At 45.9% G+C, this 13,604-nt stretch overlaps 1 protein-coding gene across 1 annotated transcript; it reads left to right on the forward strand.

Moving 5' to 3' along the window:
• The first annotated feature begins 10,315 nt into the window (after window positions 1-10,315).
• LOC122037985 (upstream activation factor subunit UAF30-like) lies at window positions 10,316-13,604 on the forward strand. Its single transcript, XM_042597500.1, has 2 exons — window positions 10,316-10,639; window positions 13,304-13,604. Exons 1-2 carry the CDS (start codon window positions 10,457-10,459, stop codon window positions 13,430-13,432), a joined length of 312 nt encoding a protein of 103 aa, XP_042453434.1. The 5' UTR covers window positions 10,316-10,456; the 3' UTR covers window positions 13,433-13,604.

A 13,604-nucleotide genomic window follows, 5' to 3' on the forward strand; every position in this document is an offset into this window, starting at 1 on the left:
AGGTACCAGAGAGCTGCTGAGCGGCCAACTGCGAATCCGAGTGAAGCGTTACCCGACCGGCTCCCACATGCCGGGCAGCCTACAAGCCAGCTATGAGGGCCTCATACTCTGCTTCATGGTTGGTAGCTTTATAATCCAGTCGGACGGATAAGTGCATCTTTTCTTCTTGAGGGGAGAGCAACAATATTCCAATCCCGCTTCCGAGCCAAGTGGACGACCCATCTACATATATTCTCCACATAGTTTTCGGCTCCGGCCTTTGCACCTCAGTCATAAAATCGGCCAAGGATTGTGCTTTGATCGCTGAGCGGGGCTGGTATTGGATATCAAATTCACTTAACTCGGTCGTCCATTTGATGAGCCGTCCGGATGCCTCTGGATTTAGTAGAACACGTCCGAGCGGGCTATTGGTTTTGACAATGATCGTATGCGCCAGGAAGTATGGACGAAGGCGCCGAGCGGCGAGGACCAGAGCGAAAGCCAGCTTCTCGAGCCCAGTGTAGCGAGATTCAGCATCTTTTAAAATGTGACTAAGGAAATACACAGGCTCTTCTCCGCTCGACCTCACTAAAGCCGAGCCGATTGCATGCTCGGTTGAAGACAAGTACATATAAAGTGGCTCACCCGCAGTCGGCTTGGCTAATACCGGGAGAGAGTTCAGATATGCCTTCAAGTCTTCGAACGCCCGATCGCATTCTTCATCCCAGTGAAACTTAGTGGCCTTGCGCAAGATTTTGAAGAAAGGGAGGCTCCGGTCGGCAGTTTTGGAGATGAATCTGGACAAAGCAGTTATCCGACCGGTCAAACGCTGCACTTCCCTGCATATCTTGCAGAGCTTTCACCTTGCTGGGGTTTGCTTCGATGCCCCGCTCGGTCACTATGTACCCCAAGAATCGCCCTCCTTTTGCTCCGAACAGGCACTTCTGGGGATTTAGCTTGACTCCATATTTACGTAGCGTTCGGAAGGTTTCTTCCATGTCCTTGAAGAGATCGGCCGCTCGGACGGACTTAATGAGAATGTCGTCCACATAAACTTCTAGATTCCGCCCGATCTGCTCTCTGAATACTTTATTCATCAAGCGCTGATATGTGGCCCCCGCATTCTTCAATCCGAACGGCATCACATTATAGCAATAAGTGTCGTCGGCCATCACGAAGCTGACTTTTTCTTGATCTTCACGGGCGAGCGGCACTTGGTGATAGCCCTGGTAGGCGTCGAGCATACAGATTAATTCGCAGCCGGCCGTAGAGTCCACCAGTTGATCTATCCGGGGCAGAGGATAAAAATCTTTCGGGCAAGCTTTGTTGAGATCCCTGAAATCTATGCATACTCTCCATTTGTTGCCCGACTTAGAGACCAATACTACGTTCGCCAGCCAGCTCGGGAACTGCACCTCGCGTATATGGCCGGCCTCCAGGAGTTTTTCCACCTCTGCTCAGATGATGGAATTCTGCGGCGCTGAAGTCCCTTTTTCTTTGCTTTACTGGCCGAGCGTCCGGTCGGACATGCAACTCGTGCTGCGCTATGCTCGGCAAAATTCCGGGCAGCTCATGTGTCGACCAGACGAAGACATCATGATTTCTTCGGAGGCATTGGATCAGCTCCTCTTTCTGCTTCTCCTCCAGATCGGACGCAATAAAAGTCGTGGCCTCCGATCGGGTTGGGTGAATCTGCACTTCCTCTTTTTCTTCATAAATTAAAGAGGGTGGCTTTTCGGTGATGGCGTTTACCTCGATCCGGGGCGCCTTCCGAGCGGAATTAGCTTCTGCTCGGACCATCTCGATGTAGCATCGTCGAGCTGCTAGCTAATCTCCCCGTACTTCTTCCACTTTGTCCTCCACGGAGAACTTGATCTTCTGATGGAAGGTTGAGACGACCGCTCAGAATTCGCTGAGCGCCGGTCGTCCCAAAATGACATTGTAGGACGAGGGAGAGTCGACCACCACGAAGTTTTTTGTCCTTGTCCTCCTGAGTGGCTCTTCTCCCAGCGAGATAGCCAGCCGGATCTGTCCGACCAGCTGAACTTCGTTACCCGTAAACCCGTAGAGCGGAGTTGTCATGGGCAACAGCTCGGCTCGATCAATTTGCAGCTGATCGAACGCCTTCTTGAATATGATGTTGACTGAGCTCCCTGTGTCAACAAACACGCGGTGAATAGTGTAATTGGCTATTACCGCTTTGATGAGCAGAGCATCGTCGTGGGGGTACTTCAACTCCTTCCAAGTCCCCGGGCCTGAAACTAATTTCGGGTCCTTCCGCTCGTTCTCGGCTACAGCCGACCGCATGAATCTGGAGCTACCGGATGCTCGCCTTTCTAGCTCGGTTGGAGTCTCCTCCGGTCGGCCCGCCAGCAATAACGTTGATCTCGCCTCGGGAAGTATTGCTTCTATTTTCCTCTTCCCGAGCGGACGGTCGGGACCGTTTCTGGACGCTCGGCGATTCTCCTGCCTTGGAGAACGATGCCGATCGGGAGTCTGTTGCTGTGGCCTATCAGCTCGCGTCCGATCGGCTTCATGAGTTCTCTGTCGCCTGTCGACTGAGGGAGACCGTCGTCCAGCATTCCGGGGCACAGGATGAGCCACGAAGGGAAGACTTCGACAATCCCTTGTGTTGTGCGTATCCGTCCGGTGGAAGGAGCAGAACATCGGGGTCCATCTCTTCTTTGGCATGGGTCGGGTGGCAGCTACCTCTTGCACATGGGACCTGGCGTGGGGGGATCGGATTGCTTCGGCCCTTGGTCCTCTAGGCGGCTGATGAGCGGCGTGCTGTTTCCGCTCGGCAGGAGGAGCCCGCTCGGTTGGAGTTTCTTTTTTCCTGGCCGCTTGCGCTTCTTCTACGTTGATGTATTCATTAGCCCGGTGTAGCATGTGATCGTAATCTCGGGGCGGCTTTCGGATGAGTGATCGGAAAAAATCCCCATCCACTAGGCCTTGTGTGAAGACATTCATCATGGTTTCCGAAATGGCCGTTGGAATATCCATCGCCACTTTGTTGAATCGCTGGATGTAAGCTCGGAGCGATTCACGGGCTTCTTGCTTGATGGCGAATAGGCTCACGCTTGTTTTCTGGTAGCGTCGGCTGCTTCCGAAATGGTGGAGGAAGGCCGTTCGGAAGTCCTTGAAGCTTGTGATGGATCCGTCCGACAACCTCCGAAACCACCGTTGAGCCGATCACGAGAGAGTGGTAAGAAAAACTCGGCACTTTACTCCATCTGTGTATTGATGGAGAGTAGTTGTGTTATCAAACTTACCCAGATGATCATCTGGGTCAGTTGTCCCATTATACTCGCCGATCGTCGGAGGCACATAGTGCTTCGGCAGAGGATCTCTCAGAATAGCCTCTGAAAATTGGCAATTAATCCTCTCGAGTGATGCGTCCACTCGGGGGGCTTTCCCCTTTCTGTCATCTCGTCTAGGCATCTCATCCGAAGAAGATCCCCTATCTCTATGAGTTGGCACGGCTTCAGGGGTGCGGAATAGGGCTCGATGAAATGCAACGGTGGCCGGTGGTGCTTCCGCTCGACCACCAGACGCTGATGTTGCTTGCTGCTCCGGCCGCTCGGCTATGGCTTTCTGTTTTTGCTCCACGAGCTTGGCGGCCCTTATCTCGATCAGAGCGTCGAGTTCCTCATTCGAAAGCGTCACCATGTGTTGTCGTCCAGCCTCGTCCATTGCTTCCGATCGGATGCAGGAGCGTTCCCACAGACGGCGCCAAATTGATCCTGTCCGAACACTGAATCAACGGACGCTGGGCACGTGGCGCTCTCCGGGTCGCCGATGTAGATCTCCGGCTAGTCTCCCGAAGCTCCGGCGAACCTGCACAGAAGTTGGGCCAGGAAGGGGTTCCCGGCGGCGACCCTCCGACGCTCAAGTCAGGTAAGCAAGTGGTGGAAAAAGTAGCTCCAAAGCTTGTAGAACGTGTACCTCCGGCGAAGTCTGCGACTCTTTATATAGAGCGGTGAAAGAGCTTCTACACGCCCACCAAGGCGTGTACGTGTCCGTAGCCCATACCTCGGTATGTGTTTGTCAGAAAGCTTACCTGACGCCATACTGCAACAGTCCCATCGCGCCTTCGATGGGATAACAGGACACCCCGTTGTCAGACTAGGAGTATGGCTTAGTCATACGACTTGACGGTTGTCAGCAGATGTTCCTGTTCCTATTTACCCACCGCCGGCCAGGACGAAGAGCGCCGTCCGGACGGCCCTAATTCCCTGCGCCGGCCGGGCGGCGCGCCCATTACGTCCTACCTTCTCTTAGGCCTTCCGCTCGGTCATTATTTACTGTTTCATTGAGCGTCGGAACCCCGATCCCTGTCAGGGCGCCTTTTACTATCAGATGTTTACTAGCAGGCCGATCGGCCTGTTCTTTTCTCATGAGTCCGGTCGACTCACCCTTCTTCGACGGACCACCTGGCCTTTTGACCTCCACGTGACGTTGACTCCTCGTTAGGGGTCCCGGGCTCTTACCACCGCATCACATATGTTAAAAGAATACTTAGGTATATTAAAGGAACTCTAAATGTAGGACTCTGGTACCCAAGAACTTGCACCTTTAACCTTTATGGCTATTCTGATTTAGACTATGCTGGGTACAAATTAGATAGAAAAAGTACAAGTGGTAGCTGTCAAATTCTAGGTCAGTGCCTAGTAAGTTGGTCAAGCAGAAAGTAACATTGTGTTGTTCTATCCACTACAGAAGCTGAATACATAGCTCTAGGAGAGTGTGCATCTCAATTGTTGTGGATGATGCATACATTAAAAGACTATCAACTAGAATATAAAAATACAAAAATCTTTATTGATAATATCAGCTCAATCAATCTGACAAAAAATCCTATTCACCATTCTAGGACTAAACACATAGAAGTAAAACATCATTTTGTAAGGAATCACGTAGCTAAGGTGATATTGCACTCAACCATGTTGAGTCCAAATCAAACCTAGCTAACATCTTTACAAAACCCTTACCTGAACTTGAGTTCAGTGCACTTAGAAGGCAAATAGGAATGTGTTGGGTAGAGTAGGTATCTCATTTTGTTAACTTATCATTTTAAAATTTCTAGAAAAATTGCTTTCAAAATTCCACTTTATTAGACTTTTCAAAAAGCTGGACTTAGCTTAAGTTTTCCCCCTAGAAATCTTGTTCCCCTAGAATTAAGCCAGAGCATCTCACAAACACCTAGGTATACCCTGTTTGTGATTGAAAAACATAGAATGACATGAGATGCATAGGGTACAACCTGGACTCAAGAATGCTTATATCTGTGCATCAATATGAGTCTGGGCGTTAAACATGCAATATACATTAATCAAGTCAAGTCTTCCAGCTCTAGTCAAATCTAACTGGACCAAATTGACTTAACTTGACTAACCATGTGAAAGTTGTTGCCCTATAGGCAATCAGCAAGTAGCTAAAGGTTAGACAGTTGGTAAAGGATACACAATTTTCTAGTTAAGCATGTTTGATCTTTAGGGCTCTGATACCTAGTAAGTTAATCTATTGAACATGATTCATGCTTGGACTTAAGGACCAACTGACTTTGAAGAATAACCTAAACCAAATTTTTAGCTACTCTGCTCCCTCCTAGCCCTAAAATTTAATAAGTATTGTTTAAAATTAAGCTAAGTTTTTTCTCTAAGCCATAGCCTTCAAATCCAATACTTGTAAAGAACTTAGTTTTATTTTCAAAACTTTAAAACTGAGCTTACTTTGAAATCTAACCTTATAAATTCTTGTTTTCTTAAGTAGAGCAAAGATTTCAAAGCTACTTCAAAGATTTCTAAATAAAGATTATTGTTTTACTAAACTATCAAAAAGATCCACTTTCTAAGTTTCAAAAAAACTAACATCATTTAAACTGTTCTCACTTAGCTAAACTGTTAAATATTTTTCAAAATCTTGTTAAATCAAATGACTATTTTTACTTATTTTTTGATATATGGCAAAGGGGGAGAATAGCAAAAATGTAAAATTCAAATTTGCATATAATGAATATTAAAGGGGGAACAACAGTTAAGGGGGAGCATATAATTGGCGCTATACTTTAATTTCGTAGGGTTTACTTTAGTAAATTTGTTTTGTTAAATGTGTTCATTTTTTTTTTAGCAAATTTGCCATTGTTAAAGTGTTCATTTAATTCGTCTGTTTACTTAACTTTGAATTTGAGTTGCCATAATCAAAAAGGGGGAGATTGTTGGTGCGGGGAGCATCCGACGATCGAACTCGTGTTTTGATAATGGCAAAGGATTCAAAGTTAAGGTGTTTTGTAATCTAACAAGTCTGCTTGAGGATTTCAGGAAAGTCCTAGCTGCGATTAGGCAAAGGGAAAACTCTAGGGGGTGGTAACCCTAGGTCATAGGGGGTGGTAACCCTATGCGGAAAGTCTTGGCAGGTCGATGGCTTCAGGCAAAAGTCCTAGGGGGTGGTAACCCTAGGTGGAAAGTCCTGGTGTCGCGAACTAGGTGAAAGACTGGACTAGCCGGGAAGCGGATGTCCAGCAGAAAGTCTGGAAGCATCGAGTACTGAGCAAAAGTCCAGTCGATCTAGAGGATCGCACTGGCAACAGGTAAAATCTCCTGAGTGGAGTAGGTAAGGACGCGTTCCCCGTAGAGGGAACAGTAGGCGTCGAGTCGACCTAGGGTTTCCGGACGGAAATCCGAAGTCAGACTCGGACAGTCCAGAGACTGTCATTATCACATCTATTATGTTTTACGTGCTAACTTTGTGCTGCAGGGTATTTTTGGGACTAATGTATCTTGCATGGACCAAAGTGCAAAGATTAACCTCGGATGAACAGTGTCCGAGGTGCCTCCATGGAGCTTGGAGACGCCTCGGGTACAAAACCTGAGCTGGCTGCGAAGCAAGCTTGGAGGCGCCTTGAAGGAAGCCAAGGCGCCTTGGACAACTTCATGAAGGCGCCTTGGAATGGTTAGAGGCGCCTTGAACCTGATAAGGTTCGACCAGTTCAGCACTTATCTCCGCGGCTGACTTGGCTCATTCAAGGCGCCTTGGTGAACAGTAGAAGGCGCCTTGAACAGCCTTTATAAGAGGTCTCGACCAGCAGCTCTCAACAACAATTTTACAAGCTTTACTTCTGCTGTGTGCTGCTCAAGAGTCGATTCTAAAGTGTTGTTGCAGTCGCCAACGACCCGAAGCCTCATTTATTATTACTCTGTTGTCGGTATTACTTCAATTTCAGTTGTACTTATTCGCGATATTTTAGTTGTTGCCCAAGGAAAGCGATCAAGGATCGCGGGCCTTCGAGTAGGAGTCGATCTAGGCTCCGAACGAAGTAAACGACTGTGTTCTTCTGTGTTTGCTTATTTTTATTCCGCTGCTTTAATTACTCAACGATTGTTTTACGATTCCGATATTCGAAATAGCCACGAGCGCTATTCACCCCCCCTCTAGCGCGTCTCGATCCAACACCTCCTTCAAGTTGCGGGGCGGGGGCATGTCCTGCAACGCCTTCACTTTGCTCGGATTTGCCTCGATCCCCTGTTCGGTGACGATGTATCCGAGGAAGTAGCCGCTATTTGCTCTGAACAAACACTTATTCGGGTTCAGCTTTATTCCATATGCCCTCAGGATTCGGCAAGTTTCTTCAATATCTGCATAATGGTTAATGTCTCGGAGATATTTTATTAATATGTCATCGAAATATACCTCCATGTTGTGGTCGATTTACCGTCGAAACACCTTTTTCATCAGTCTCTAATGGGTGGCGTCGACATTCTTCAATCTGAACGACATCACATTGTAATAAAAAGTCCCGTCGGTCGTAATGAAGCTGACCTTATCCTGATCTTCGTAAGCGAGCGACACTTGATGGTAATCTTGGTATGCATCGAGCATGTAGATCAGCTCGCAACCCGTCGTGGAGTCCACCATTTGGTCTATCCGAGAGCAAGAGATAGAAGTCTTTCGGGCATACCTTATTCAGATCGCGGAAGTTCATGCAAACTCGTCACTTGTTGCCTGACTTGGAGACCAGTACGACGTTGGCGAGCCAGCTTGGATGATCTGGTTCTGAACCGTACTGAAGTCTCTCTTCCGCTGTTTCACTGGTCAAGCATCTGGTCGGACGTGAAGCTCATGTTGAGCTACACTTTGCGAGATGCTTGGGAGCTCGTGGGTCAACCAGACGAACACATCATGATTTCGCCTGAGGCAGGTGACTAGCTCAGCCTGCTTCTCCTCCTTCAGGTCGGCAGCGATGAAGGTGATGGCCTCCGACTGGCATGGATGGATCTGGGCTTCCTCCTTTTCCTCATAGATTAGCGCAGGAGGTTCCTCCATGATGGCGTTCACTTCTAAACGCTGAATCTTCTGTGCTGCCCTCGCCTCAGTCTTGATCATCTCGATGTAACACCGTCGAGCAGCCAACTGGTCACCTTTGACTTTGCCTACCTCATTGTCCACTGAGAACTTTATTTTTTGGCAGAAGGTGGATATCACCGCTCGGAACTCATTGAGGGTCGGTCGACCCAATATGACATTGTAGGCGGGCGGCGCGTCCACCACAATGAAGTTTATTGTCCTTGTCCTCTTGAGCGGCTCCTCTTCGAGCGATATGGCTAGTCGTGCCTGGCCGATCGGCAATACTTGATTGCCTGTGAACCCGTAGAGCGATGTCGTCATTGACTGCAACTCGTTTCAGTCAATTTACAGTTGGTCGAACGCCTTCTTGAATATAATATTCACCGAACTACCTATATCAACAAAAGTTCGGGGATTAGTATAATTAGCTATCACCACCCAGATGATCAAGACGTCATCGTGTGAGATTTCTACTCCTTCTAAGTCTTGGTGGCCAAAGCTAATCTTAGGTCCCTCGACCTTCTCCTTGCTACATCCAACACATATATTTCTAGTCGTCGGGCATGTGACTTCCTCGCTGGGTTGGAATCATTGTCGGTCGGACCATCGGCGATCATTCCGATCTCTCCTCGAGCGATGTTGTTTCGGTTCTCCTCCTCCCGAGCCAAGTGTCTGTTTCGTTCAGTAGAAACTCGAACGAGACTTGTGTTATTTCTCCTTTGAGGCTGACTATGACACTGCTTGTTCGCCTGCCTGTCTTCTTCTCTTCGCCCTGCTGATCGACGCCTATAATGTCGATCGAGGGATGGTGACCGACGGTGATATCTCCATGGAGCCGGTTTGCTTACAATGGGTGTCATGTCGTACCAGTCGCGTGTGTTGTGCGTCGCCGATTGATGGAAGGAGCAAAATAATGACGTTCACGACTTTCCTTTTGTAGCTTTCGGATGATTGCTGCTACATGTTGCACAGTATGTGTCCTTGGCTCCTGATGTGATGATGCTGCTCCTGATCGGGGGCCTTTTAGTGGTTGATGGTTGGTGGTCTGTCGTCGTTCTGCGGGAGCAGCATGCTCGGCAGGTGTTTCCTTCTTCCGTGTCGTTTGTGCTTCCTCCACATTTATGTATTCGGTGGCTCTTCTAAGTAGGTGGTCGAAGTCCTTTGACGGTCTCTAGATGAGGGAGTGGAAGAATTCCCCTTGGTAAGCCCCTGGGTGAAAGCATTCACCATGACCTGTCAGGAAAGTACCTCTAACACCATACCCTAACATGACATGTATATCCCTGACAAAACAGTAGAAATTTCTGTCGTATGATTCGCCTGTTGACCATGTCTTGTGTCAGCGACACTATCTCCCAGAAGAATATTAAGAGATACATCAATGATCTCTTTACTCGGCCGAGCGGGATAGCCGCTCAGCTAGGAACTTCTCCGCTCGGACGGGTTCGGCTGCTCTTCCTTACAGTAACTTGACTTGGTAGCTTGTTTCCTCCCGACCGGACTAACCCTCCGGTCGTCCCAACGTTCCTCTGCTCTGTGATGAGCGCCTGATGATTTTGGCTACACGGGCGTTCTGTTTGGACCAACCTTTGCCGGTCGGATGGTTCATGCTTGATCGACCACTTTAGTAGAGCTTCGCTCAACCACTACAGGAAAGATCCACTCGATCACTACAGGAGAGCTTTGCTCGGCCCCCCTTCCTTTAGCGAGCTCGTTGATTTGCTGACGTTGATTTTTTTTACTTTGACCTCTATGTCGATTGTGATTTCCGTCCTTTGACTTATACTGAGTGGACTTCCTTTATCACCACATCAATACCAAATAAATAAAAAAATTAAAATAAATCAGGTCAAAATTAAATAATTATTTAAATAATTTGGTTAATTTCAGTTTCGACTCGACTGGATTTCTGTATCAATAAACTTGAACACTTGTTTTAGCCAGGGCCATTGTCTGTGGCTATTTGTCGAAAGAAAATAAATTGAAATGGTGCAAAACGAAAAGAAAGCCATACAACTGTCCGCAATAGATTTAGGTTTAGCCCTGCACCCTGAATCAGACGGCTTCACTTCGGCATCCTCTGATCTTGCCCTGGTCTGTTGGCTAGGGTCTGGAATCAGGGCATCTCTTGGCGATGGTGGTGGGACAGCTGGCGAGGAAGGCGACGCTGGGAGAGTGCCCCAAGAAGGTGGCGCGGCTGATTGATCTGGTCAATCTGCCCTCCAACCTCCGGGAGTTCGCCGATGGCCAGTCCCAGATGTCCCCTCTCTCCTTCTTCATCCGCGTCTGGTCTCATATCAAGACCCACAATCTCCAGGTATATTTGTCATACCTTCACCCTTGTATTAACATGTCCTGTTCTTGTTGTGTTCCATGTAACTTTTTTCTTCTTCATTACAAAAGATCACTCTTTTGTCTTAAACAGTATGCCATAAGGTCAATTATTAAATCTACAGAATGCAAGGGGTTTGGAATTTGAATGCGAGCACCCTCGATATGTATTCTTTACATATTAGTTCTAAAGTAGCAACAGATATAGCTTACCGTTTCCTTTCGCCTAGTCATATCGCTATGCATTCATTGGGATACCTCCATGAACTTCTGGAGTTTCTTCCTGTTAATTGCGCTAGAGTTATTAGGTATATGTATTGTGTGGGTTTAGTCCAAATTGGCACCTCTATGTTGGGGTTTTATCATGAATCCTACATATACTTGTGTGATTGTTATATCAATGTGATGTAATATAATATATTTTTTTCCCATCTCCAAATTCTAAATAGTACTAGAGCCCCTCTTCTTCTAGTTTAGGTTTGCTAAAAATTTTGCCCAAGGGTAGGCTGCTGTGCCATCATGGGCCTTCCCTCATCCTTCCAAATTATTTTTCTTCCCATGCTCAGAGTCCTCAATTTTGTTCCATTTGGTGCTTCATCCATGCGACTCTGCCATCTAAGTGACATTGCCATCCTTGTGCCACCACGCCTCGTCGAACTGCACCTGCACTGCCGCTCTGCAGGATCTCCTCCCAACAGAACCAGGTAGTGCATCTTCTGTCTTCTGTCAACAAAAATTCTCTGCTCTTCCTCCCGTTTGAGCAGTGATGTGTGAGTGTGGCAGCTTTGTCTTCTCCTTTGAACTCCAACAGAATAGGTCCAGCCACAAGTTCCTCCTGGTGAGAGGATTCTAGAGCAGTGACTTTTTCTTTCAATATCTGTAGCAATACCTCCATCAATTCCTTTTGCTGTTGTGTGTCTTTGCTGAAATTATCTCTTTGAATCATTGATTTTTGCTAGCATAACTTTCTCTTCTGGATTCTTCAAAAGAACAGTCCTTCGAGAGCAACAGCGAAGGCCAGAAGGTATCTTTTTTTCTTCTTCATTTTCTGCCTTGGATCTTCAATTTCTTCTTCCCAATTTTTTGCATTCTGCAATAATCATCTTCTAGCGATTTGTTGTGACTCATTCTGTGCGTGATTGTTCTGATCATCCCACTATTGTAGGATCTCCTTAATAGATCCTTGGTATCTGCTACTTTCTCTGAGTCGTGATTCTTGATTTTTAATTTATTTTATTGTTCGTCCAAAGATTTATATTCAGATTTCCTCGTTTAAAAAAAATCCAGATTCCAGATCAAAGTCTTAGCAGAAAACTAGTTGTTGATGGCAAATATAAGCCTCTGCTTCTGATCAGATTTGCTTTCTAATCTTTTTTGATCCAAGGACTTCTATCTCTTAGCTTTCTAGATTTAGGTTTCCAGTTTCTCCTCACTATTTCATCTGCACTCCTCATCTTCTGGTTATATCACTAGGAGGAAAATATGGGCATTGCCTTCCTTTTCCTTCTTTTCACAAATCTCAAACAACCTTTGTTTTGTTTCTTTCTTGTTTTGGCATATCTTGTGTATTCTATTTGCTGTTGCATATGCCCATCCAAAAGTATGAAAATTTGAATAGAGAAAATTCCCTTTTCTCATTTTACTGTTCCACAAATGATTGGGTCGTGCATTCCATCCCCAATGCAGAATTGAACCAAAAAAAAAAAAATCATCTTTTAAGCCTAGTAAAGGATCCAGCTGTGTTATCTATCTTTCCTTTAGATCCCTCGAGTGCTTTCCTTTTCTCTCATTCTATTATGTGCTGGTGTTCTCTTCCAGGAGAAGCTCATTCCTAATATCTCTCATTCTCATTTTACATCAACCCTTCATTTTATCTCCTCTCTTCGCTCATGTACTAATCTGAGGTCAAAAACATTATTAGTTGCATGTTGATCCAAGGCAGAAGGGACCTTTGCCTATGTGGTTTGTCAATTGTTTCTGGAGCTTTGTTGATCTAAGATCGAAGGGATCATTGATTGGGTTCCGTATTAATTCCTTAAGTTTTGTTTTGCCTTGCTAGCATGCAAATGTTTTCTTTTCATCATGATCATGATTTAGTCTACATTTCTGGTTCATGCAAGCGGCTGAAGATAGATAGTACCTATTCTCTAGCTTGAGGTGATGGTAGGCGTATTATAGTTATTTGGTATTTAATTCCTCATTGACACTTTTAGGTTTGGATTTTATACGCTCCTACATATACTTGCGCAATGACTATCTCGACATATGCAATACACCAAAGTCTTCATTTCCATTCCTGATGTTGATGCACAAGTCTTTGTTCCTCACTTGCCCACAACATCAATTTCCTTGATTGAAGAGACTCACCACTGTTCTCCTTTCTTGTGGTTTATCAACGTTCTTAAGGGATTCATTTATCATATTTTGCAACAGTATTGAAAATGCTTTCTTTATAAGGAACAAGTAAATAGTGTGTAACTGAGCAAACTGATGATGCTGACATAAAAAAGCAGTGTCTCAGTTATTTGATACCGTCATGTTAATTGAGGTTTTTATGCCGCTACAATTACCAAGTACTATTATCAGGAAAGTATATGCTTTCAGCACGTATCAAGGATGTTATTGATGATAATGCATTACGGTTTCACAGGATCCAAACAACAAGAACTTAGTTAATTGCGACGACAAGTTGAAGAGCATATTGTTAGGTAAAACTCAAGTGGAGCTCTCTGAACTGCCGATGCTAATCAAACATCACTTCCCAAATCAATCAAAATAATTCTTCCTGGTTTAGTGTAATTTAAGCTCGTGAGTCCTTGCTTTTCTTATTCCTAGGATTGTGTTTGGTCATGTGAGATTCTTTGCTTAATTCTGTAGAACAAATTGAAAGTGTCGGTACTTTTTAGCATTGAACACACCAAACTAGTTAGTAGAAAATTGTTTGATATTAA

Source organism: Zingiber officinale, chromosome 1A (assembly GCF_018446385.1).
Source record: "Zingiber officinale cultivar Zhangliang chromosome 1A, Zo_v1.1, whole genome shotgun sequence".
NCBI lineage: Eukaryota > Viridiplantae > Streptophyta > Magnoliopsida > Zingiberales > Zingiberaceae > Zingiber > Zingiber officinale.